This window comes from Littorina saxatilis, linkage group LG4 (assembly GCF_037325665.1).
Source record: "Littorina saxatilis isolate snail1 linkage group LG4, US_GU_Lsax_2.0, whole genome shotgun sequence".
Lineage (NCBI taxonomy): Eukaryota > Metazoa > Mollusca > Gastropoda > Littorinimorpha > Littorinidae > Littorina > Littorina saxatilis.
In genome coordinates this window covers 45250598-45276277 of record NC_090248.1, presented here as the reverse complement: position 1 = coordinate 45276277, position 25680 = coordinate 45250598, and the positions used below count along the sequence as shown (strand labels likewise).

Below are 25680 nucleotides of genomic sequence, written 5' to 3'. Positions count from 1 at the left end.
GTATTGGCTGCTTGAAATGAAAAAACGTTTTGGGTGTTTCTTTTGTGTGTGTGTGTCACAATCCCGTAAATATTCTGTTGATATTGTCATAGTGGAACTCCTCTTTTATAAGCCCCTTTCCCCCAGCCTTGCAAAAGTAGAGGCCTTAATTACAGGATCATTTCCGTGCTTGCGTGTACGCACAAAGGGGGATAAGGCACTAGCAGGTATGCATATAAGTTGACCTGGGAGATAAAAAAAAATCTCCACCCTTAACCCACCAGGCACGGCTGGGAATTGCACCCATGACTTTCCGCTTCGGACGCTGGGGTCTTATTTATTAGGCCTTGCGCCCGTCTACTACATGTGTTCAAAACATTTTTCATTTTGGTAAAGTCTTGAAGAAAAGTAAGACGGACAATGTCACAATTAACAGAAGAGAGATGTTTTTGCACATGACTACAGTGAAAACTGCAGCTGTTCGATCTTCCTCTTCTCCTACATTCGTAAACTTTTTACTTTTTAAACGGTCACGTTTTGCTGCTAGTTTTGCACGCCACATTGTTTTTTTGTTTTGTTACCCTGCTACCTGAGTAGCATAACACCATCTTGCTTTTCATAGGACACTCTGAAGCAAGTTACATGTGATAATGTATCGATTGAACACTGGATTTTCCTTCTTTGAGCCATGTGACGTCAGAGGCCGACAAAACTTCATATTTAGGCGGCCAGCCGAGACTACATAATAGTGTATGTTTGTTTGCATTCAATCATAAAACCCAAAAGGAATTCTTACCAGAATCGATCGATACATAAATGTTATTTGTATTTTTGACCAAAATATGACATTTTACACAGATCTCGAAAGTCATTGTTCACCTCGACCGCTAGCGCGGTGACTGTCTCGATCTGTGTAAAATGTCATACTTTGGTCAAAAGTACAAATAACGTATATTGTTCTTCTTTGTTTGAAAAATCCATGTGCGTTTCATGTCACACAGATAGCTGTGAAGGCGAGGAACGCCCAGAACTTGAAGAAACCCATGTGCATCGTGGCGGGAGGGGAGACGACTGTGACCATCACGGGGACGGGCATGGGAGGGAGGAGTCAGGAGATGGCGCTGACGGCGGGCATTCAGCTCCAGAAAGGCTTCCAGGTGTTCAAGGAGCGGAGACCACAGGCCAGAGTCTTCTTCCTCAGCGCAGGTAGAAAAAGACTAACAAATTGAGGATGAAAGACTTAACATATAACCACGTTATGTCCTCAATAGACTCTAGTTCTGGGGACAGAAAAATAAAGTTAGCATAGCATAGCAGGATGAAAGTCGCTTGTTCATTTCAATGCTTGTTTTTCTCGCAGGTGCCAGGAGACTGGTTCCGAATAACTCTCACTTACTCTATTACACATGTCGTGTGCAACTAGAGTGCCCTATGTTTATGAGATATAATTAGTGCAGGTAGGCGAGACTTTTTGACAAACTGGCATCAGGGGTGCATGTTGATCGGGTTTATATTTTTTGGCAGATTTGATTAAATGGCTTTTGAAGGTTTCAGCAATTTTCGCTATTTTAGGCAGTCCTTGCTGTCACTTTTCCCCCCATCATAAAAAAAGTTACGTGAGTCTGCCAAAATGGCTTGATGATTTGAAATAATTTCTGATCTATGTTTTGTTGACTTCCGACACCAAATGACATTCCTCTAGTGTTCACAGAAATCTGTGTTCTATAACAAAATGTTGTCAGTCACTGAGTGAGTCGTTGAACAACCAATATAGAGACATTTTTGAATGGGTGCCATTTTGTACGTGTCTTCTTAACTTTATTGTTTTGGGTGTGTATGTATGTTTGTGCATCAAGTGCGTGCATGCATGTGTTCGTGAGTGTGTGTGAGTGTGTGTGTGTGTGTGAATATGTGTGTGTGTGTGTTTAGAAGTTAATTTGCCCCTTCTGTGTGTGTGTGTGTGTGTGTGTGTGTGTGTGTGTGTGTGTGTGTGTGTGTGTTTAGAAGTTGTTTTGCCCCTTATGTGTGTGTGTGTGTGTGTGTGTGTGTGTGTGTGTGTGTGTATATGTCTCTCTCTCTGTGTGAGTTATAAGGCGTTTGCTCCCCCTCGTGTTTCAGGCACAGACGGACAGGATGGCCCAACTCGAGCAGCAGGAGCCCTAGTGGATGAAAACTTCATGGCCGATGCTTTGGCGCAGGGTTTGAACCCGCAGAAGTTCTTGGACAACAACGACGCCTACAACTTCTTCTCCCAATTTTATCGTTCCAAGGACCTGGTGGTCACCGGCCTGACTGGCACCAACGTCATGGACATTCAGCTTCTGGTGGTCAGGATTTGAGCGTCGCTTTTGTCGATGTGGATATGCCATTGTCCAGAATTAGTGGATTTTGGCAACGAAAGGCTCCATAGTGGGATTGTGTAAGGCGGAGGTGACAGATTTGGATGCGTGGCATTAATTGCTTGCACAAAAATTTGATTCTGATACCAATGCATAGAGCAGTGTTTTAAACACATTTCGCTCATGCAGAGCTGCCAACCGCTATGTTTTAAGAGCAATAGTGAATAATGATTGTGTATGAGAAGAGAAGAGAAGAGGAGAAAGCAGTGTCAAAAAGCTAGTTGGTAGAGTGGAACCCCCCTCTTTACCACCTTCACAAATCTGAGAAATTCAGGTTTTAAAAAGGGCGAGTCTTAAAATGGGGGTAAAATTACAGACGTTATGAACAGACAATCTCAAACAGCAAGGTCTTAATAAGGGAGAGGTCTGAGATTGGGGGGGGGGGGGGGGGGGGGTCTTTAAAAAGGGGTGCCACTGTACCATGGACACATGAGTGCAGAGTTCGGCGGGGAGTGTCAGCACATAGCGCTGGACATATGCCTTCTGATCATGAAGATGGAGACTTGAGGTACTATAGCTGTTTGTGACGGACTGAGTTTTGGAGCGAGGGATGAAAAGTGTTTGCTTGTGAGCAGTTGAATCTAAACATGTTCACAGTAGAGGAATTAGGCAAATAACTGTCGGGTTTGTATGGGTTGTGAAAGAGTTGTGTCTCTTGGAAACATTGAGGCAAGCTTTCCCACGTAACATTATAGGCCAATCACTAGCGAGCAGAGTGTCTCCACACTTGGTCCCCATCTGCATGTGGAAATACACCGCTCCCTTGTGATTGACTATAAAGTTTCCAAATGCATGTATTGTTTAACTCTTTTACGTACAACACATACGAACCTGACGCAGTTATTTCAGAACATCGTCTATTGGCTGTTCAACTCAACTCAACTCAACTCAACTCAAATTTTATTGGCTTCAATTTTCATAGAAGAATTTGTCTTGCGCTTGGGAGAAAGTAAGAGTATAACATATAAAAACAGCATTCATATCACATTTCATGTATCACACACAGTAATCACTAGTATAAGCCTACAATTATCACATTTGTACCTGTATCATACATGCAAATAAATAGTATCACATTTCCACGTATCACACACAATATATACATTACATAACATACAGCAAGCTTCCATCTCCCCCCCCCCCTCCCACACACACATATCCTCGCACGTGCGTCGACTCCATACAAATGACATCATCAGTCCATTAACTAAAATGCACAATGACTAGTAGTGGGTACATGATACTTAATACGTGCTCAACTAGACCTGCTAACTAAAATAATAACAGAAACAAAAACAAGGACTGGGCACAACATTTACACGTGTGTGACCTACTTACATCAGGTGCCTGTGATCTATAAATAACAATGATTGCGTTTAAAGTAAAACATGAATAATGCCGATGTTTACTAACAATGAATACATAACAACTAAGATAAGAATGTATGTGCTTTCATAATATGATTATTAAATTACATATTATTACCCAACTCACATATAGCAATTAACTCTAGTTCAGTGCTGGTAACGCTGTACACGTTCCCCTTGGTAACAAGGGAGACCACCCTAAAAAAGAGTGATCCATCCCATAATATCAGACCGATGTCCGGTCCAACATCCGTATGCGTGCGCATACGCCGCCATTTGTATCATTCTCTCTCAGCGGTTCAACTGGGTAGGACGCTCCTGATGTACGCTCCTGCTGTCTTCAGCTTTTCGCCAGAGTCTTTTGCTTTGGCTTCTCCCCTTGGTCGCCGCCTTTACTTTACACCTGTACCTATGCTGTGTGGTGAGATCTTTCCGTTTTTGTTGTAACTTTAGCGACGTTTTCGTCGCTCGTGTGTACTTGTGAAATTTTTCTGAAATTGTTTTCTGTGAAATTTTTCGTGAGTTGTTTGCTATGGCGGAGGCTTCGCTTGTTGATAGCGCTAAACGGAAGCCTAGTTCGAGGCAGGTAGCTGACGTTACGCCTCCGAAAAGAAGCTCAAGGAGAGATAAGGGCGCAGGGTAGTCCGCGTCTGTGTCATCTGAGTCAACTTCTGTTAAGTCTCCCGTGTTAGCAGACGTACGAACAATCTTCCGGTCAGACTTGTTTACTTTCTGACAAGAGTAGTCGTTCTGGTGTAGCTTCTTCTGCTTCTGTTTCGCCTGGCTGCCCTGGGTTAGCGCCAGCCGACGTTGCTTCTTTATTGTTGACGCTGAGCTCTCAAGTTTTCGTCATTAGCGTCTGGATTATCTTCCACTCGGGAGGAATTGTGTGCGCTTCCGTCGGGTGTTCTTGATGTTTTTTCCTTAGCCAAGTTCCGGCGGTCGCCTGCAGTTCCGGATTCGACTTCCGCTAAGCCTTCGGCGACTGTGACTCGGGCGGATGTCCATGCTTCGCAGGATGGGGGTACCGACTTGGTGTCTCTCCCGAATGTGACACCAGTACAAGGTATGTCTACACCGCTTGCCGGTGTGCGAGCTCAGGGGGCTCTCTCTGGCGATGGATGTCGTGAGAGTTCTTATGAGCAGCGAAAGGACGAACGCCTCCGTACGTCTCTTTATGAGAATATCGGGGACCGTTTTAGTCCTCTTCCGCCCTGGGGGCAGGAAGTGGTCGGTTCTGCCGACGATAAACTGTCTGATGTTCTGCCTTCTGGCTCTGAGCTTGATCTCGAGTCGTAGGTTAGGGCGGATGACGGGGATGCCTCAGTGGTAGAGGATTCCCAGCCTTGAGAGACGGACCGCGGGTGTCCGTCTGTAGGTCAACCTCCTGCGTCTGGTTTCCAGCAGGGCGGTGTGACTGAATAGGCCGCGGTGGCCTACCTGACTCGATGGCGAGCAGGAAGGCTAACGACACCCAGCTTTCTTGCCGTTTTAGTTGTCCAGCGCAGTGACGTGGGCTAACGGAAATGGCATTTAAGTTATTGGTGACTCTGGGGCTGACCATGGGTGTCATTCTAGGGTCACCTACCTGACTACGATGGCGAGCAGGAAGGTTAACGAGGGTGCGTTCATGGGATGGATGACACCCAGCTTAACTTGCCGTTCAAGTTGTCCAGCGCAGTGACGTGGTCGGCGGAAAACGGCATTTAAGTTTTGACCGGAAGGGGTGGTTGAGAGCAGGGCGTAACTGACTCCACCTCTTTCCGGTTCCGACTTCTGGAAGTTCGGAGGAACAGGATGTTCTCTTCAGCTTTCGGGGATCGTTGTCCATTGCCCTGGAGTTGGCATATGGCCACGTGTAGCCGGGTTCTCCGGTGAAAGTGGTGTACGTTCGCGCGAGGAATGTAGCACGCATTTTCGTGGCTGGGCAACGTAAGCTTCCGCCCTGGGGGCAGGAAGTTGTTGGGCTGGGTGATTCTTGGATTGGCCATGCGAGTCTCTCTGGGGGTCACCTTCCTAACTTTGATACCGAGTAGGAAGGTGATGTTTGGAGAGGTGTCCACGGTGGTGGATGTCACCCAGCTTAGCTTGCCGTTCAAGGTGTCCAGCGCAGTGATGTGCGCAGTGATAAACGGCATTTAGGTCTTGACAGGAAGGAGTGGCTGAGGAATATTTTTGCCTCGTCCACCCCTGCCTTTGTTCGACGACTTCCGGAGTTCGGAGGAACAGTAGGTTCACTTCCGCGGCCGGGAATCGTCGTTCATTGCACTGAAGATGGCATATTTCTTGTAGTTTTGACTTCCGCTTCCTCCTGGGGGGCAGGAAGCGAGCAGTAAGGCTGGTTCCTTGTTGGATAATTTGAGTCAAACAGGAAGGCAGCTTCCGGATTGCACGGTTGTGCTTGACGGCTGTTCAGATGTAGGTGCTTCCGCATTAACGATTAGCACTGTATTCAGGTTCCATTTCAAGTTAGCAAGGGCAGTGGCGCTCGCAGCTGTAATGGGTCGAGGTTCTATGGAATCTTCCGGTGTGTTTCTATACAACCGGTTGGTTCTCATGTTTACTTATCCACGGCCGGTTTCGCTTCCGCTTTTGCGGCTGCATCTTCCGGTTACAGGATGGGACAGCCTTCTACTGTTAACACTGCGTTGGTAGTCGGCACTTTTCAGCTTTTGGCTTCCGGTTCCGTTACTGCGGTTCCTTTGCTGTTATACAGGCTGTATCCACTTCCCCTTCCAGCTGGCATGGGACAGGTGGATGGAGATCTGGTCATGGAATTCTGGCGTTTGAAATTTTCTGTTTTTTCGAAAATTTTCCGATGTTGGCAAGTTTAGCCTTATCGGGATGGGTGACTGGGTCTCATCATTTCGATGATCATTAATGCTTTTGAACAGGAGGGAGGCTCTTACTTCACTTGTGTCGCTGTTCGCGGCAGTTCGTAGTTGTTTTGAGCTTTCCGAGGAGAATCTTTGAGTGTCAAGCCCTTAGATCCTCCGTCGGGATCCTTTGTGCTTGTGGAAGTTTTCACAAGCGAGTCTTCTTTGTCACCACTTGGCTCTTCCTTGGTGGACAACGCGTGACCTGTGGCGAGGGTGCTTTGGCTTGTGTTGCACGCTCAAGTAGCGTGTCACTCACGGAGCGCTTTCTGTAGGCTTCGGTTAACGCCAAGCCTAAGAACTTAGGTTCTCTTTTTGCGTTCTACGGAACCGCCCTCGGGTTTGGCAAACATCCATTGGGTTTTTGATAGCAAGGAGAAACTGTCTGTAAGATCAAGGTCTCCTAGCTCGGGTAGATTGTCTCATCTTTTCTTTTTGATGGGCTCTTTTGTACTTGTTTTTATTTTCTCTCGCCTGGGCGGTTACGTTCTGTATGGCTATCTTTGTGGTCCTACAGGACGCAGATACAAAGGATGTTGCTTTGCCGTCTTTTACCTAGGAGTAAGCCTCTGCCTTCAAAGTTTTGTTCTTTTGGCGTGACTTTAATCTCTTTCTCGTTTGAAAGTTATCTCTTTGAATCCGCTGCTATGCACGCGGGGTTTTTCCTTCTAAGAGAAGCTCATGGTAAAAGGGAAAGCGTTAGGCAGGCCTTGGCGGTTTGTTTGTTTCCAAACGAAAAGCTTCAGGCTGGCTGTTGTCTATTTTAGCTTTGGCTCGATACCCTCGCTTTCACAGGGCTCTTTCATAGATCTGTTCGGCGACCTTTTGGTCTCACAGACGGGTCTTTGCAATCTTGGTTCCCAGACCTCTTAAGGCTGGCAAGAAGGCATCTTTGCTTTCTCACATTCGATTTACACGGATGTCTACTGTAGGGGTATCCTTGAAATTCTCAGGGGCTTCCGCCTCGACTCTGGATTTGGTTCAGAGTCTCTATAGGGTTTTTGTGTTTTGTTCACTTGCCACTTTGACTGGCTTGGTTCAAAGTGCTTTTTTCTTACGGAAAGAACTCCTCTTCTTTCTGTTTATTGCAGGTGGCTATCCACCTTTCTTTTTGGGTTTCCGTGTTGTCTTCCATGTCTTATTTAAGACTTTATGAGATTTCGGTCACGTTGTTACGGCTTGGTGCAGCTTGGCTTTACCCTTTTTTCAAGGCTAGCCTGGCGATTTATCACGGAAAACGGCTAAGCTTACTCTAGTAGCTTCTGTGAGAAGTGGGAGTAAGCGTGCTTGCTGGCTATTTTGAATAAAGACAGCTCTTTTAAGAAAGACTGATCTATGACTTGTGGGTTTTCTTTGTAATTTTCTGGCATTTGAGCGGAAAATAGGGAAAACCAGCTTCGAATTGCATTCTCAATTCATGAAGTGAGAGTTGGGCTCCTTTAGAGTCGCGTTTAGCCAATTAAACTTTTCGAGGTTCGAAGATTTTTCTGACTCGCACGGATCTTGTTAGATTAGTGAATCAAAGGTCACTTTCCTTATCTTTCATCTCGGTCGTGATTGAACCTCGGCATTTAAGCGGTAATGGGGGCAACCAGCTTCCAATTGCACTTTCTTTTCTTGAAGCATGAGTTTGGTTCCTTTAGAGTCACGTTTAGCCAGTTTAACATTTCGAGTTTCGAGGATTTTTCTGTCTTTCACGGATCTTGTTAGATCATTGAATCAAAGGGCATTTGCCTTATCTTTCATCTCCGTCGTGGTTTAACCTTGAACGGTTGAAAACGACGTTAAACACTGAGTTATGGAGGGAAGAAGGTCTATCTACTCTGGTAGAGGTATGACGTTTTGTAGTCAACCTTACCTAGATGGACTGCTACACTGGATTCTTGCTCCTGGGGAGCTTGATGTGGTTATTTGTCCGGTGAGGACGCTCAGAAGGTACCTGTCACGGACTCGGCAATTGGTCAGAAAGTCAGAAGCTTTTATGATATCGCTTAACACAGCAGGTGTAAGGATATTGCGAAAGGGACTTTAACCAAGTGAGTCTCCATGTTGATCACACAGAGGTTTACCTGTTGACATTCACAGTCTGGAGATGTTAGGGCAGTTTTGCCTTTCTCTATAGCTAGAACGTTTGAGGCAAGGGCATGGGCCTCCTCTTTGGCAGTCCTCCGGTCGGGCCTTTTTGGCTGAAGTACTGGAGTCGGCTTACTGGCGGTCTGAGGAGGTTTTTATTAACTTCTACCTCAGAGGCGTCTTGTTACAGGACGGCAGTTCCGCGTTACCGGTTGTGGTAGTCGCAGGACAGGTTCTATTATCGTAATTTTCGCTATATACCCGCCACCTATAGTAGCAATCTGCTATATGTGAGTTGGGTAATAATATGTAATTTAATCCAAAATTTTAATAATAAATTTTCATTTAATTAATATACTTACCCAACTCACATCGTTTAAACCCTCCCGCCTCCCCGCTGTGGTGGTATTGGGTTCTAAAAAAGTAGTGAGTTGGGCTTCGTTCGAATGATACAAATGGCGGCGTATGCGCACGCATACGGATGTTGGACCGGACATCGGTCTGATATTATGGGATGGATCACTCTTTTTTAGGGTGGTCTCCCTTGTTACCAAGGGGAACGTGTACAGCGTTACCAGCACTGAACTAGAGTTAATTGCTATATGTGAGTTGGGTAAGTATATTAATTAAATGAAAATTTATTATTAAAATTTTGGATTTTATAAAACACAGTGGGGAAATTTGGAAAATAATTTTTATACGAAACTGCGCACATCGAGTCGAGCTCTGTAGCGTGTGTGTTCGGAGGCAGGAGACACACATGGCTGTGGATATTAATTGTTCGGTGGATTAAAAAGGATACCCCGACTTCGGCAGGGCAGAAGGAGGTACAAGACGGTGTGCTGTATTGCTGTGTGTGTGTGTGTGCTGTGCAGACATTCTGTGTTACAGTAAAACCTGTCTCTAACGGACACCCTTGGGGAATGGTAATAGTGTCCCTATTAGACAGGTGTCCCTTCTTCACAGGTGGCGGGGCCGGGGCAATATTTTACAAAGAGCACGTAAAATGAACAAGACACTTTTTGTCAGTCCTGTAGTATGTATTTATTGGACTGAACATGAGACTCACTGAAAATGTGAGTAAACAAATGATACATGTAGCAATCAACAACAACAACAACAACAACATCCCCCCCCCCCCCACCTACCCCGTTCCCTTCACACACTGTGCATTTAAACTTACGCAAGTCGGACGTCACAAGCTAAAAATAGCTGACTCTTCATCAGTCATTCAACGGGAAATTCCGCAGTGTGTCTCGATCAAATTGGGTCAGCTCTTGTTTCATTCAGTTTTTCTAGTCTCAGCATAAATGCATGGAACAAAAATTTAGCTGTGTTAACTATTGTTTCCTTCGAACGATTGCTTACAAAGAGAGAGAGATCATCACGTCTTCTTTTTCCGATTTGATCCTCGCGATCTGTGTTTTACCACATCCCATCTCCTTCGCCACATCTCGGCCAATCGGCATGATTGGCCGCTATCTAGTTTTTTCAAGGCAGCAACACGCTGCTCTAAAGTCAACGCTTTTCTTTTTCCTGCTGGAGATTCCATTTTCAAACACAGTAGTCTACTGTTGCTTTTGGTTGTGACTGTATCCACAATGCGGAAAAGCGAAAGTGAGCGAAGCGAAAGTGAGTGAGCGAAAGTGGGTCTCCATCTAAACAAGCCACTGATTGGTCAGAAAAGGGACAGGACAACCAATCAACAACCATTTGTGCTACGGCTACGGCTGCCGAGCACTGACTGCATAACAGTCGAGTTTTCGAAGTTGCGTTTTTATGTACGTTGTGTCCGTTTGTGACAGTGTTTACACTTCCTACGGTCCGAAAAATCGTGTCCGCGTCCGTAAGTGGCAGGTGTCCGCCCGTTAAAGGTTAGTTATTGTTGAAATCGTGTTCGTGCCATGATAAACTGTCCGTATGTAGCAGGTGGCCGTTACAACAAGGGTCCGCTAGACTCAGGTTTTACTGTATGTGCATGTTCTATTCTAGTCTGTCCGTAGGCTTCCTCTGAGGGCCTATTGTGTACAAGGGGAGGTCACTTCCGCCTTATAAACAAACACATGTGGAGACCCACAGAAATACCATAGCATCGTAATGAAAGAGGGCAAAAATACTGATAACAGCAGTTCTGCTGCCACCAAGAACAATAAATCTTAATTTCATCATCAGCAGTTGAATCTAAGAATTTGGTGGCTATGATATGTAGCTAGCAACGCCTGTGCAATCTGGTGCCATTGTTGTGATGATTAATAGCTATGCAGGGTGGAAAGTATTTGTGGACTGGAGACTGCAGACATTCTGCTTTTCCAATGTACTGTAGGTAATGCAGACCTGGGAATCTATAGGATTTCGCCGTGTTTGTACGCATGCTTGTCTAGAATACGAGCAGTACAATCAGTGGAAAAAAATACGACGAGAAAAATTCCTGGACTACTTTTCTTCACAAGCGCATTTCGAAGCCAATCCAGTATTTTGACACATGCTTACAGTTTTTGTCAGTAAACATTGAAAGAAGCATTTGTTTTAAACGTATTGGTAAATTTGATTAACAGTGCGACGGACGCGTGTGAAACATGTTTGAATCATGGATGTGTAAATGCTGTGTAGAGTACGCTCATTTGTCTGAAAATACACCAAGTTTGCTTGAAAATACTCCAAGTGTAAAACAGGGGTTCCCAGGTCTGGTAATGTGACGGTATACTCATTCAAGCAAGTATAACCAGTCTATCTGATCTCGCATAGATTTCTGTAACAAAGCTGTTCAAATGTACTCTTTATCTGTGTGTTTGACAAGTAATAATTGTTCTATGAGTTACAACTGAGAATTTGATGTGAAGAATTGTTATGCTCAGGTATTGATATACTTCAGAAATACACACTGGATAAAACATTGTGAACTGTCCAACAATTATAATTGTCAAAGAATGGCCTTTTTTTGTGAATAACAAGATACTCGTGCATGAAAATCAGTCCTGCCTTTTTGCACTGAAAACTGTCAGCATGCCAAACTGACAGTATGATTATGAAATTGTAAGTTCGAATCTATGCCAAGTGCATCTTATCTTGCATTAGTAGGGTAAACATCAACTTCAGATTTATTTTGAATATGAACATGTTTCAACTCGTGTACTTAGCTGCTAAAAATAAGGCATGAGATTTTTCTGCCAATTTGTGGATTTCTGGCAGTTTTAAAGCTCCAGATGTCTTTATTGAGATCCCCAGATTCTTCTTCTTCTTCAGCGTTCCAGAATATTCTGGTTACGTGTAAGCTCGTTTTCCCATTTGGGTTCCCCACACTAAACTCTGAGAGCATAGTCAGCTTCACTCCGCTTTCGTTAAGTAGGCATGCTGGGTATTTTCGTGTTTCCATAACCCAATGAACTCCGACATGGATTACAGGATCTTTTCCGTGCGCACTTGGTCTTGTGCTTGCGTGTACACACGAAGGGGGTTAAGTCACTAGCAGGTCTGCACATAAGTTGACCTGGGAGATCGGAAAAATCTCCACTCTTAACCCACCAGGTGGCAGCGACCGGGATTCAAACTCACGACCTTCCGATTAGGAGGCCGACGTCTTACCACCACGCCACTGCGCCTGCCATAATTCTTTCAAAGTGATACATGTACCCCAAAAGTCATGTTCACACAGTAACACCTCCCACCAAAGCCTTTTTGCATTGGTAATACATTTCTTTGTCAGCCAGAGATCTATATTTTTAGAAGAACTCATGTGGTCACGAGGGACTAGTTTTGTTAGCTTGTGCTGTGTTTGTTTGCATTCTGTTTAATGAACAATTGTGATGTTATACAGGAATGAACAATTGTGATGTTATACAGGAATGAACAATTGTGATGTTATACAGGAATGAACATGCAGAAACAGCTTGCACGACTGCATAAAAAATGTGAGAAATTTATATTATAATGCAAACTTTGTAATGTATGCTGATTTATGCATAAGCAGTCACTATGTTTCAAGTAAGTTGGCCATGAGAAAGGTGTAGATATGTTATTGGCTATGCATCAGCGCCAAATAGTCCAGAGGCTATGTATAGGTTACATGAAAAAAGTCCTCTTCTTATTTTTGCACTGAATGTTTCTGATTTTGATTTGTTATCGTTTTCATTAGTTATTGCATTTTTGGTTACATGTTTAACTTGTATGTGCTTTAAATACAGCTTTGTGCCAAATTGACACATTTGAATGTGTTGGTGTACAGTGGAACCCCCCTGTTAAGACTCCCTTCCTTTTAACCCTTACACTGGTTCAATTCTGTAACTCATGTTACATAGCCACTGCATGGTGAATTAACCCTTACTGGTGCAATTCTGTAACACATGTTACATAGCCACTGGTGAATTAACCCTTACACTGGTGCAATTCTGTAACACATGTTACATAGCCACTGGTGAATTAACCCTTACACTGGTGCAATTCTGTAACACGTGTTACATAGCCACTGGTGAATTAACCCTTACACTGGTGCAATTCTGTAACACATGTTACATAGCCACTGGTGAATTAACCCTTACACTGGTGCAATTCTGTAACACATGTTACATAGCCACTGGTGAATTAACAGAGAGAAAAATAAAGAAAAACGGTCATATAGGTTTTCGCATCCATGGGAGGTAATCGGAACCGACCAAACAGACTGAGCCAGTAGCGCGACATATGTCGTGACAACCAGGTGACAGTATACGTAAAGTAGCGCGACATATGTCGCGACAACCAGCCTAAGGGTTAAGACCTTGGTTTCTCAGACTTTCTGTTCATAACGTCTGTATAATGACCCCCATATTAAGACTCCCTCCTTTTTAAGACCCAATTTTCTCAGATTTGTGGAGGTCTCAAACATGGGGGGGGGGGGGGGGGGGGGGGGGGGGGTTCCACTGCATAATGTATTGACAATTAATTTACACAGTTGGTACTGTACTTGTCTTATTTATTTTGATTATTACTGTGACTTGCTCAGCAGGTTTACGAGTCACGTGAATGTTGTCAATATAACGTTATTGTTCAGTTTTGTCCAATAGTTACTGTTTAGAGAGGTTTGAGCCATTGTTTCATTGCAGTTTCAATTTAATTTTGTTTACGCTCTAAGATTGATATGAGTTTTTTGTTTGAACATTTCCAGTTTGTGTTGAAAACAGAACGGGCATACGGCATTGCATCTAGAATTCACATACAGCATTGCATCTGTTTTATTGACTTCATGAAATGTATATTATTACAGAAAACAGGTAGACTTTACCTAGTGGAGGTGGTTGCATTTGTTGATAAATTCAATGGTGCAGAACCAGTGCATTTCTCCTTTCCTTTTATTTATATTTATTAATGATTTGAATTGTCTTAAGCAGAATATAGTGTACTCCTTTTTAGGGCCTTCTAAAGTCTGAGAAAATCAGATCTAAACAATGTGGACCCCCCGCGGGTTAGGGGGAAGAATTTACCCGATGCTCCCCAGCATGTCGTAAGAGGCGACTAACGGATTCTGTTTCTCCTTTTACCCTTGTTAAGTGTTTCTTGTATAGAATATAGTCAATGTTTGTAAAGATTTTAGTCAAGCAGTATGTAAGAAATGTTAGGTCCTTTGTACTGGAAACTTGCATTCTCCCAGTAAGGTAATATATTGTACTACGTTGCAAGCCCCTGGAGCAAATTTTTGATTAGTGCATTTGTGAACAAGAAACAATTGACAAGTGACTCTATCCCATCTCCCCCCTTTCCCCGTCGCGATATAACCTTCGTGGTTGAAAACGACGTTAAACACCAAATAAAGAAAGAAAGAATGAACGGATAATCTGAGAAAACATTGTCTAAAAAGGGAGCTATGGTGTCTTAAGTGGGGGTCTCAAAAGGAGTGTTCCACCCCCTGTACATTGTTTTTGATCAGTTGTTTCTTTGAAACATATAGTACAGTGGTACCTGCGATGAAAGGACACCCTTGGGACCAGCCAGAAGTGTCCTTACATTGCAGGTGGCCTGTCATGGCAGGTTTATTTTGGTAGGGATAATAGACACATGGACAACAGAAAGCGTCCTTTTAAAAGGGAGGTGTCCTCTCATCGTAGGTGCCACACATTGCAGGTAGCACTGTACTCCCATCTGTATAGTGACTGAATCATTTCTGTCTTGGCAAGTATAGACAAAACAGATGGATGGTCAGATGAACAGACAGGTAACTAGGTACATGGAGGTAGGCAGACAAAAGGCAGGCTAGATAGTGCAGGCAGATAGACAAACACAAGCACACACGAGCACAGTGACGAACACAAACACACACACACACACACACACACACACACACACACACACACACACACACACACACACACACACACACACACACACACACACACATGTATTAGGAAGATATCCAATTACCTTAAAGATAATTTGTCAGGTCATTTCTTACTGGATACACATATTAGAACGCCCAAAAACATCTCACTTAAGTATGTTATATGACCACATGTATAATGTTGCACATGATAACAACCCATGGATATCGTTTGTGAAACAAATACTACACACTTTAGGATTAGATCACGTTTGGAAAAATCAGTTTACCTTTAGTGGAAAAAGATTGAAACATGTTATATTGCAGAAGTTAGAAGGAAAATATATGCAATTTTGGACAGAAAAAGTAAACAGTTCTTCCAAATTAGAATTTTACAGGATTGTAACAAAGGAATATGAAACTGCTTCATACTTAACCAATGATATTGATTTTAAATACAAACAGGCATTGTGTAAACTTAGAATAGGTGCACATGACTTGAAGATTGAAAAAGGCCGATATGATAATACGCCAAAAGATTATGTCAACGTTGTGGAGTAATAGAAAATGAATTACATATGCTAGATCCATGTATTGAATATAAACATTTTAGAGAACAATTAATGAAACAGGTCAATAAAAGTATACCTGTTTATACTATGCCCAGTCAACTGTTGTTGGAAGACAATCTACAATTCATGTTGGGGAAGTTCGTATACAATTGTTTTCTTAAAAAAACATAATGATTTATGTTGTTGTTTATGTACATGTATGTGTCTTATAAACCTAAATGGTTTCATGACAATAAACTATATTCTTATTCTTATTCTTATTCTTCACACACACACACACACACACACGGGCACAGTGACAAAAACACACACACACACACCCACACACACACACACACACACACACATACACACACACACACACACACACACACGGGCACAGTGACAAAAACACACACACACACACACACACACACGGGCACAGTGACAAAAACACACACACACACACACACATACACACACACGGGCACAGTGACAAAAAAACACACACACACACACACACACACACACACACACACACACACGGGCACAGTGAAAAAAACACACACACACACACACACACACGGGCACACACACGGGCACAGTGACAAACACACACACACACGGGCACACACACACACACACACACACACACGGGCACAGTGACAAAAACACACACACACACACACACACATACCCATACCCACACTGGTCCATGCATTCTTGTTTATGCTATCTTTATAAAGTGGATCCCCCTTTTAAGACCCCCCAATGTAAGATGTCCTCCCTTTTAAGTCTTTACTTTTTCAGATTTTCTGTTCATAACCTCTGTAAATTTAAAATGGTGCAGAAAATCAAAATATGAACAATCAAATTTAGAAATCAAGTGAAATGTCTGTCAGAGAGACTAAGGTTGTACTTAAGGGCAGAGGTGGCACGGAATTTTAGCAAACATTTGTTCAAAAACGTGTTTTGGGTTTTTGTTTTTTTCAGGTACTTTGAACATCATAGAATCACTGTGTGTTGTTTATTTTGTCAATTTCCTCGTTTATTTTGCAATAAAGTGGTGATTTTCAAAGTATGTGTACATGTGTGAGTGCTGCAAGTGTGAGAAATTGCTGAACAATCTATGTTTTCAAGTCCTTGCAACAACCACGATTCCCCGAATAAGCTTGGCAGTAACACATCGAACGGTTGAGCGGGAATTCCCGTTTTCTGTGAACGTTAAAAATAGACATGAACAGTCCGTTATTTCCGTACAACGGCCGGATCGCGCATCAACTTTTTCAGACAGTAATATGAATATTCATGAGAACAACCTCTAACCTTTGAGAAACTTCTCTGGTTGGTCGTTGTCAATGACCACAGTGACGCGCATGCGCAAACTGCCTTATCCGTTGTAAACACAGTGTCGATTCCACGTAACTCAATATCAACTATCAACCAGCAATGTCTACTCCGAAATTCGCAAGGATCTTCCCAACGCAAAAGGAAGAATCAGCTTTCAGATGCTCGAACAACGAGGAAGGAAAAACCAGCAGGCGACGAGAACGCGCCTGAAGTTGGCAGAGCAGAGACAGTTGTTTTGAGAGATAGTGGTGACGCGGATGTTTCGAATCGACTCGGAGTCAAACCTCGGCCAGTTTTGGGCGATGTGAACCGTAATCAGCCTCAAATCGAAGGTATTTCTGCTTCGGCGACGAAACTGAGGAGATTTAGTGGTGCAGGCATCGACCCGAATGCTCAACCACCAGCTGAGCTAAATCGCCGTTCGTGGTGTTTTGCCGAGTGCAGTCAGTTGAACTCGCTTCTCTCTGATGTGAAGTGCCCGGAGTGCGAGGCAGGACATGTGACAATTCGAGTTGGTGACTCGATGGGCTTGTCACAAGAACTAGTGCTGTGTTGCGACAGCTGCCAGTATTCACGCACAGAGTATTCGTCGCCAAGAGAAAACAACCTCAACCACAGACAAAATGTTCCCTTTGAAGTGAACAAAGAGATTGTGCTATATAGGTAGGTAGTGGCTACTCCAGTGTGGACAAACTGTGCACAGTCTTTGGAATGCCAGCGATGAACAAGAGTTCCTATCATCGCATAGACAAACGAGTCAATGCCAGCATTGTGGAAGCTACAGATGCCACACTTAACGAAACAGTGGAGTTTGTGAGGGAAGCCCACAGGGAAACATTTCCTCAAGGCAGAGTGAATGCTGTGAATGATGATGGTGAGGAAGACGGTGCTTGGGAAGATGATGATGGCATTCTCTGGGTGGATGTGGCCTTTGATGGTACATGGCACAAGAGAGGATTTTCCTCACACTATGGAGTTGGCGTTGTTGTTGATGTTCTGACTGGGTATGTGCTGGACTTCTGTGTGAAATCCACATACTGTCACACATGTGTGATGAACAAAGAAAAACTAGAGGGGATGACCGATGCCGAGCAACTACAGTGGAAGCAGCTTCACCAGCCTGACTGCAGCATTAACCATGAGGGATCTGCCAAGTCTATGGAGAGGGATGCAGCCTTGGAGTTGTGGGGAAGGTAAGAATATTGTTCTAATAGCCTATACACTCTTCCCTATATCCTTTATTTTCAAATACAGAATAAGACAACATGAATAAGGTTGCGCTAAAAAGTAAATTTTATTTAAAATTGTATAAAGCATGGTACATTGTGGGTGTTTGTTTTTCTTTACAAAGAAAGATGAAGACCAACAAAACACAACACAGAAGCACATATTTTTGCAACAAAACACTGTCCACAAACCCTTCACAAATACATTTTCTTTTGTTGATAAATCATTAAATGTTCACAATGTCCTAAAGGATCAGCTAGGCTGGGAAATTTTTTATTGAATCTGCAAATTTCAGAGGAAACCTGACAACTTTTCTATTGAAAAGAAAAAGTGTCCCAAACAAGTTGGGATCAAACTCATTGTCAGTGTGTGTGTGTGTGTGTGTGTGTATGTGTGTGTGTGTGTGTGTGTGTGTGTGTGTGTGTGTGTGTGTGTGTGTGTGAGAGAGAGGGAGAGAGATGTGTGTATGTATATATTCTAACAAGTACAAGTTAAATGTTCACCCTCTATGAAAAGATCACTTTATACACACTTAGTACACAAGCCAATGTAAATTGGCACACTTTCCAGTAATAATAATACATGTATGTATTTTCTGCTGGGAGAGGCCTCCTGATACTCTTCACTAAAGTAATATCCAAAATCATTTTCATTCGTGGGTCTGCGTCTGTATCTCACCAGGACCTTGTTGGCCCATGAACCCCAGTCTTTTTCATATTTTTTTTCAAGACAGTAGTTATCCAGCCAGTACTTTACACTAAGTTTTTTTTAATTTTTCTATGCTGCAGGTCTGTTGAGCGTCACAACCTCAGGTACAGAACTATGCTGTCGGACGGAGATTCCACAGCGTTCAATGCTCTGGCTGCAGCTCAGCCCTACGGTCCCACACGTCCCATCACCAAGCTGGAATGTACCAACCACCTCCCCAAGAGAATGGGCACAGCTCTCCGCAAGGCATCAAAGGATGGAAGGCTTGGTGGAAGAGGGGAGGGGCGACTAACCAAGGAAAAGTGTCAACGCTTGCAAAACTACTTCCGTAGCGCGATCCTCAACAACCTTGAAGATCAGCGAGCCATGGAGCAGGCGATCTGGGCCACTTTCTTCCATGTGACTTCAACTGACGAGGACCCTCACCACGACAGATGTCCAGCCGGGCCAGCCTCATGGTGCTTTTTTCAAAGAGCCAGGGCAGAAGGGCAACCACCACCTCCACACGCAGGGCACAACGGCACTGCCTTGTCCAGGGAAGTATCACATGCTGTTCTGCCCATCTACAGGAGAATGACAAATCCCATTCTTCTCAAGCGCGCGGCCCATGGCAAGACTCAGAACAGTAATGAGTCTCTCCACAATGTCATGTGGGGACACTGCCCCAAAGAAGTCTTTGTTGGGAAAGACCGGGTGGAAGCAGCCGCGCCACCGCTGAGGCTGTCGCAAAGTTCAACAGAGGCAACTTTGCACTGGCACAGGTCATGGACGACATGAGCTTGCCAATTACTGAGCTTACTCATTCTGCTTTGGCCAAAAAAGACAAGGTGAGGGTCCAGAAGGCGGAGAGAGCAACAGATGTGGCCGCTGTAGCAGCTCGTAGGGCAAGATGTGCTGGTCGTCAACGTCAGCTGGAGCAGCGAGAAGACCAGGAGGGGGAGGTGTACGGTGCTGGACTGATGGGGGATGGAGGGGAATAAGTACCAACATCATTTGAAGAAGACTCGGAACAATACATGAACACACCCAGACTCTTTTTTCGGCAATGTGTCTTCATAATGTGTAAAGAAACACTTTACAAACTTTCAAATGCAATTTTCTCTGAATATGGGTTTTCAAGGACGGTATCAACGCGGGAAATGATATTTCGTCAGAACTACTTGTGGTAGAGTTATAATTTTTTTTTTACAGGAGTAAGATTTGATTTTGCCAGACTCTTACAGAGCGGTTTTTGTAAAACCCATCAAAATTTTTTTTTAGAGAATATAATATAAGCCTGATTGGGTATTTTGGGGGCAAAAATTTATATCTCTCAATTTATGCTGCTGAATTCGAACTGGGGTAATTTGGTCAAAATGGCTCTGTATAAGTCTGAAACTGATATCTGGGAGTAATTTTCACTGCATTTGAAGCCTGTAGCTTCAAAAATGTCTTTTGAATTTCATGGGGCGTGGTGTGTAATTTTCGTATTTTTTTGAAGAAATTGGTATTTTTGTGTGAAAATATTACTTGCTTGGTCAAAAAATGGGCATGCAGGTGCTTTTTTATGCTTTCTTTTTATAAAGTACCCCAAAACTTCAAAGAAAACTAACAAATACTCAGATTTCATTTTTCGTGCCACCTCTCCCCTTAACATAGTTGTAGAATAAACGTTGAAGAAGATACGTTTTGTTGTCGTGTGTTAATGTGCATGTGTGGAAGTGCTTGCTTGCATCATAGACCTATATTAGACCTAAATATATAGGTCCCTGCTTGCATGTATGCTCTGTATGTCTATCAGCCTGTTCAGGCATTTTCGTGTTTCAAAGTGTGTCTTTCGAGGCCAGTGGAGCGTTTACCAAGGACCCCCCGCGGGTTAGGGGGAAGAATTTACCCGATACTCCCCAGCATGTCGTAAGAGGCGACTAACGGATTCTGTTTCTCCTTTTACCCTTGTTAAGTGTTTCTTGTATAGAATACAGTCATTTTTTGTAAAGAATTTAGTCAAGCAGTATGTAAGAAATGTTAAGTCCTTTGTACTGGAAACTTGCATTCTCCCAGTAAGGTAATATATTGTACTACGTTGCAAGCCCCTGGAGCAAATTTTTGATTAGTGCTTTTGTGAACAAGAAACAATTGACAAGTGGCTCTATCCCATCTCCCCCCTTTCCCCGTCGCGATATAACCTTCGTGGTTGAAAACGACGTAAAACACCAAATAAAGAAAGAAAGTTTACCAAGGGTATGCAAAAAGTGATTTACACAAATCATCTCTGACCTAACAATTAAGGTGTGACCGGCACAGGCACTCGACACGAGGTGGGCGGGGCTTATGTCTTGGATGTCAGGTGTTTAGGGTGATTGACTATAAAATTATGATCCTTTCTTACAAGGTTTCAAGGTTTCAAGGTTTTATTTCGGCTTTAGGCCCATAGGGCATTTAAGCAAACAAAAATACACAATTAAAGGCATATGTACGCGCTCCCGTGTTTACAAAGTGTAGTTTGCCCATAATCGATGTCAAACGCACCATAAGACCATGTAATGACGATATGTCGCCATGCGCGGACCATATACATGCATTACAGCTTGTTCTAGCCTCTGAAAAAGTGAGGATGTCAACAAAGACGCGGAGTTATTTCCCTTGCGTCAACGTTCCCTCTGTTGGCAAATCTATAAATAGGACGATCTAGATCAAAATAAAAATTCAAATATCTCAACATTTAAGGGGTCCTAGACCACAATATCTTGCAGGGAACTTAATTTAGCATGTCTCCAGCTGTTGGTAAAGCAATTAGCGTGTATAGTCATCGAGTACATATGGCTTTAAGTCACACGCACAATGAGAGTGTACGCAGGCACAGCAAACAGTGTATTTAATTAAACACCAAAAAAACCCATAACACACTAACAAAAAGAAACCACATCTTCATCAACTAGAGCTCTACCTCACAAAATTAAGAGAAAAAACAAACTAAAGAAAAAAAAACCCAGACAAAACCAACAGAGTAAGAACCACAACAAAACACAGTTTCTAAGAGTAGTGGTGTTGAGAACGCATTAGGCCCCGCCCACTTTGATCCCGCCGAGCTCGTGACGAGTTGCCTGTGGGTGTGACCGGCGTCACAGAAACGCAGACAAAGACACATGCACATCCGTTTGGCACACAACACAAGAGAGTCTTGTTGGTACTGTTGCTCCTCCCAATATAAGAGACCGAGAGGCTATTTTCCTCCAGCAAATTGGTCAGCGACGAGTGCCTGTGGCCGAAAGAAACTCACACACACACACACACCGGCACACGCACAAACACATGCGCTCTCTCTCTCTCTCTCTCTCTCTCTCTCTCTCGCCCACACACTCACATACACACGCTCTCTCTCTCTCTCTCTCGGCTCTCTCTCTCGGCTCTCTCTCGGCTCTCTCTCTCTCTAGCTCTGTCTCCGTCTCTCTCTATCTCTCTCTAGCTCACACACTCACATACACACGCGCTCTCCCTCTCGGCTCTCTCTCTCTCTCTCTCTAGCTCAGACACTCACATACACACGCTCTCTCTCTCTCTCTCTCTCTCATACACACACACACACTTTCTTCTTCTCTCTTATTCACACTGACAAACACATTTACACACACACATGTACAATATACCCCCCCCCCCTCACCATACCCACGCACACATCGATTTACTTTTTATTTTTAAAAACACGCATTTTTATTGGTAACGCAGCCTCGTGAATCTTACCATTCCTATGTTATTGACTGTGTGCTTGTTCTTATTGCTATGGTGGGTTAGTTTGCTTGTATTTTCTAATGACATAATTTGCATATCGTGTGTGTGTGTATGTGTGTGTGTGTGTGTGTGTGTGTGTGTGAGGTGTTTCTTGGAATTGTAAAGCGCTTGGAGCTGTGAATTGGGACTTGCGCAATGGAAAAGTGATTTATCATTATTATTATTATTATTATTCCCAAAGGGAGACAGCCGCACCACAAAATATTTGAAAAGTTCGCGATTCGACCGGAATCGTGCCGCGAGTGCCATCACATATGGTTATCACCAGGAAACAACGATCAGTTCCTTCCTTACACGAATGCACGGATACGATAAGCTATCAGTAATCACAGGCGGAAGGTATCGTCCACTGGACTACTACTAGCACAGAAAGACTCTGTGATAGTAATAGTCCAGTGGACGATACCTTCGGCCTGTGCACTAATCCCGCAATTATAATGCAATCATGAACAGCTCAAACTTCGCAGTAGCAAGCAGCGAGTGCTTTGCAAAATCGCAATCTTTCTGCGCTTTAAACAAAAATGTTCCTTGCATGAGTGGAGCTAGGATTTAGCTGTACGATAATTTATAAAGTAGAACCATACACACCTCTCACCCGCCCATCCCCCCCCCCCTACCCCCGCTTTGTTGTCGGCAGTCCCCCTCCGATTTAGTACTTTCAAGACCTTGTTTTGTCTGATTTTCCATTTATAACCTCTGTGGATTTACGTTCATCTTTAAGACAGCGTCTTTTTAACCCTGAGTTTTTCCGATTCTGGAGGTCTTAAAAGAGAGGTTCCACTGGCACTGAAGGCTGATCGCAGGGGCTCACGTCCACGTCGGACATATATATATATATATATATATATATATATATATATATATATATATATATATATATATATATGAAGTCTTATATCGCGCGCGTATCTCCAGACTCGGACTCAAGGCGTAGGGATCTATTTATGCCGTGTGAGATGGAATTTTTTTACACAATACATCACGCATTCACATCGACCAGCAGATCGCAGCCATTTTGGCGCATATCCTACTTTTCACGGCCTATTACATGTATTCCAAATCACACGGGTATTTTGGTGGACATTTTTTTTTTTTTATCTATGCCTATACAATTTTGCCAGGAAAGACCCTTTTGTCAATCGTGGGATCTTTAACGTTAACACCAATGTAGTGTACACGAAGGGACCTCGGTTTTTCGTCTCATCCGAAAGACTAGCACTTGAACCCACCACCTAGGTTAGGAAAGGGGGGAGAAAATTGCTAACGCCCTGACCCAGGGTCGAACTCACAACCTCTCGCTTCCGAGCGCAAGTGCGTTACCACTCGGCCACCCAGTCCATCGGACATCGGACATACGTACACTTTTTTGTTCTCCAAATGTCCTATACATGTTTCATGCAAGAGGACATATCGTCCTATTTTTTTTGTCACAAAGTGGTCATTGTCATTTGATCCGGACATTGTCAGTACTTTCCTATTTACAGTAGTTTGATTTGCTATTCTATTGATGTTTTGCGAAGCGATGTGTCTCTCCAAGCAGGCGAAACTTGGGGAGACTTCATTTGCTTTTTTATAGAGAAGAGCTTCCAAGGCCGGGTCGCAACTCTGAATTCTCCAAGCCGGTGGACAGTTGCCCCCATTCGCGTTTTTTAACGTTTTAATTTACGTTTTGTTGCGAAAAAAATGTCCTATTGATTTATTTTTGTTCAGGACAAATGTCCTATCACTTTTGCATTGTCCAGGACATTTGTCCTATGCCACCTCTCATGGATGTGAGCCCCTGTGATCGATTAACTTTTCGATCTTCATGGGAATTAGCTATTACCCGCTATTACGAGTTGGTCGTGTGACAGAGAGTTTTCTTGCACACGAGACTGTAGATCGACACCATACAATAAGGCTGGTTGTCGCGACATATGTCGCGCTACTTTACGTATACTGTCACCTGGTTGTCACGACATATGTCGCGCTACTGGCTCAGTCTGTTTGATCGGTTCCGATTACCTCCCATGGATGCGAAAACCTATATGACAGTTTTTTGTTATTTTTCTCTCTGTTAATTCCCCAGTGGCTATATGTAACATGTGTTACAGAATTGCACCAGTGTAAGGGTTACAAATCAGGAAGCTAAATCAAAACAGTGAATATTTGAGTAATATTCGATGTATGTACAAAACAATGTTGATAATTAATGATCCGTATTGTGTCCAGGAGATGCTTTACACTTTGGCTTACAGAGGTTATACTCAACATGTTCGTTTTGAAAGCTTGAATTTTCTAGGGCGCGAAGCTAGAAAGCGGCTCTAATTAAGAACAACTCGCGTAAGGCGAAATTACTACGTTTAGTCAAGCTGTGGAACTCACAGAATGAAACTGAACGCACTGCATTTTTTCACAATGACCGTAGTCTCTAGCCCTCTCCGTCTCTCGATCTCTATCTCTCTTATATTTTTTATTTTTCACAGCTTGTTTTCAATCCGAATATAATATATTTATCTGTTTTTGGAATCAGAAACTGATGAAAAATAAGATGAACGTAAATTTGGATCGTTTTATAAAATACAAATTTTAATTACAATGTTCAGATTTTTAATGACCAAAGTCATCAATTAATTTTTAAGCCACCAAGCTGAAATGCAATGCCAAAGTCCGGCCTTCGTCGAAGATTGCTTTACAAAAATGTCAATCAATTTGATTGAAAAATGAGGGTGTGACAGTGCCGCCTCAACTTTTACAAAAAGCCGGATATGACGTCATCAAAGACATATCGAAAAAAAGAAAAAAACGTCTGGGGATATTATACCCAGGAACTCTCATGTAAAATTTCATAAAGATCGGTCTAGTATCGTTTACTCTGAATCGCTCTACACACTCACACACACACAGACACACACACACACACATACACCACGACCCTCGTCTCGATTCCCCCTCTATGTTAAAACATTTAGTCAAAACTTGACTAAATGTAAAAAGGACGCAAAAACAAAGCTTCAAATAGTGCACAGTATCTATACATTCACTTTGTCACACAAAACTAACAAGAACCATGACTTCTGAGTTGCACATCAGGTTTTTATTGTGAAATACAATTGT

At 43.2% G+C, this 25680-nt stretch overlaps 2 protein-coding genes across 2 annotated transcripts in view; both read left to right on the top strand.

Moving 5' to 3' along the window:
• LOC138964867 (glycerate kinase-like) overlaps positions 1-25680 on the top strand; it is a 90935-nt gene that overhangs the window by 33474 nt on the left and 31781 nt on the right. The window contains exons 9-10 of the mRNA XM_070336929.1: positions 981-1185; positions 2098-2742. Coding sequence (XP_070193030.1) covers positions 981-1185; positions 2098-2318 — 426 coding nt within the window. The 3' untranslated portion in view covers positions 2319-2742. The remainder of the gene's footprint in view (positions 1-980; positions 1186-2097; positions 2743-25680) is intronic.
• On the top strand, positions 17530-20460 carry LOC138964864 (uncharacterized). Its single transcript, XM_070336926.1, has 2 exons — positions 17530-18074; positions 18897-20460. Exons 1-2 carry the CDS (start codon positions 17593-17595, stop codon positions 19591-19593), a joined length of 1179 nt encoding a protein of 392 aa, XP_070193027.1. The 5' UTR covers positions 17530-17592; the 3' UTR covers positions 19594-20460.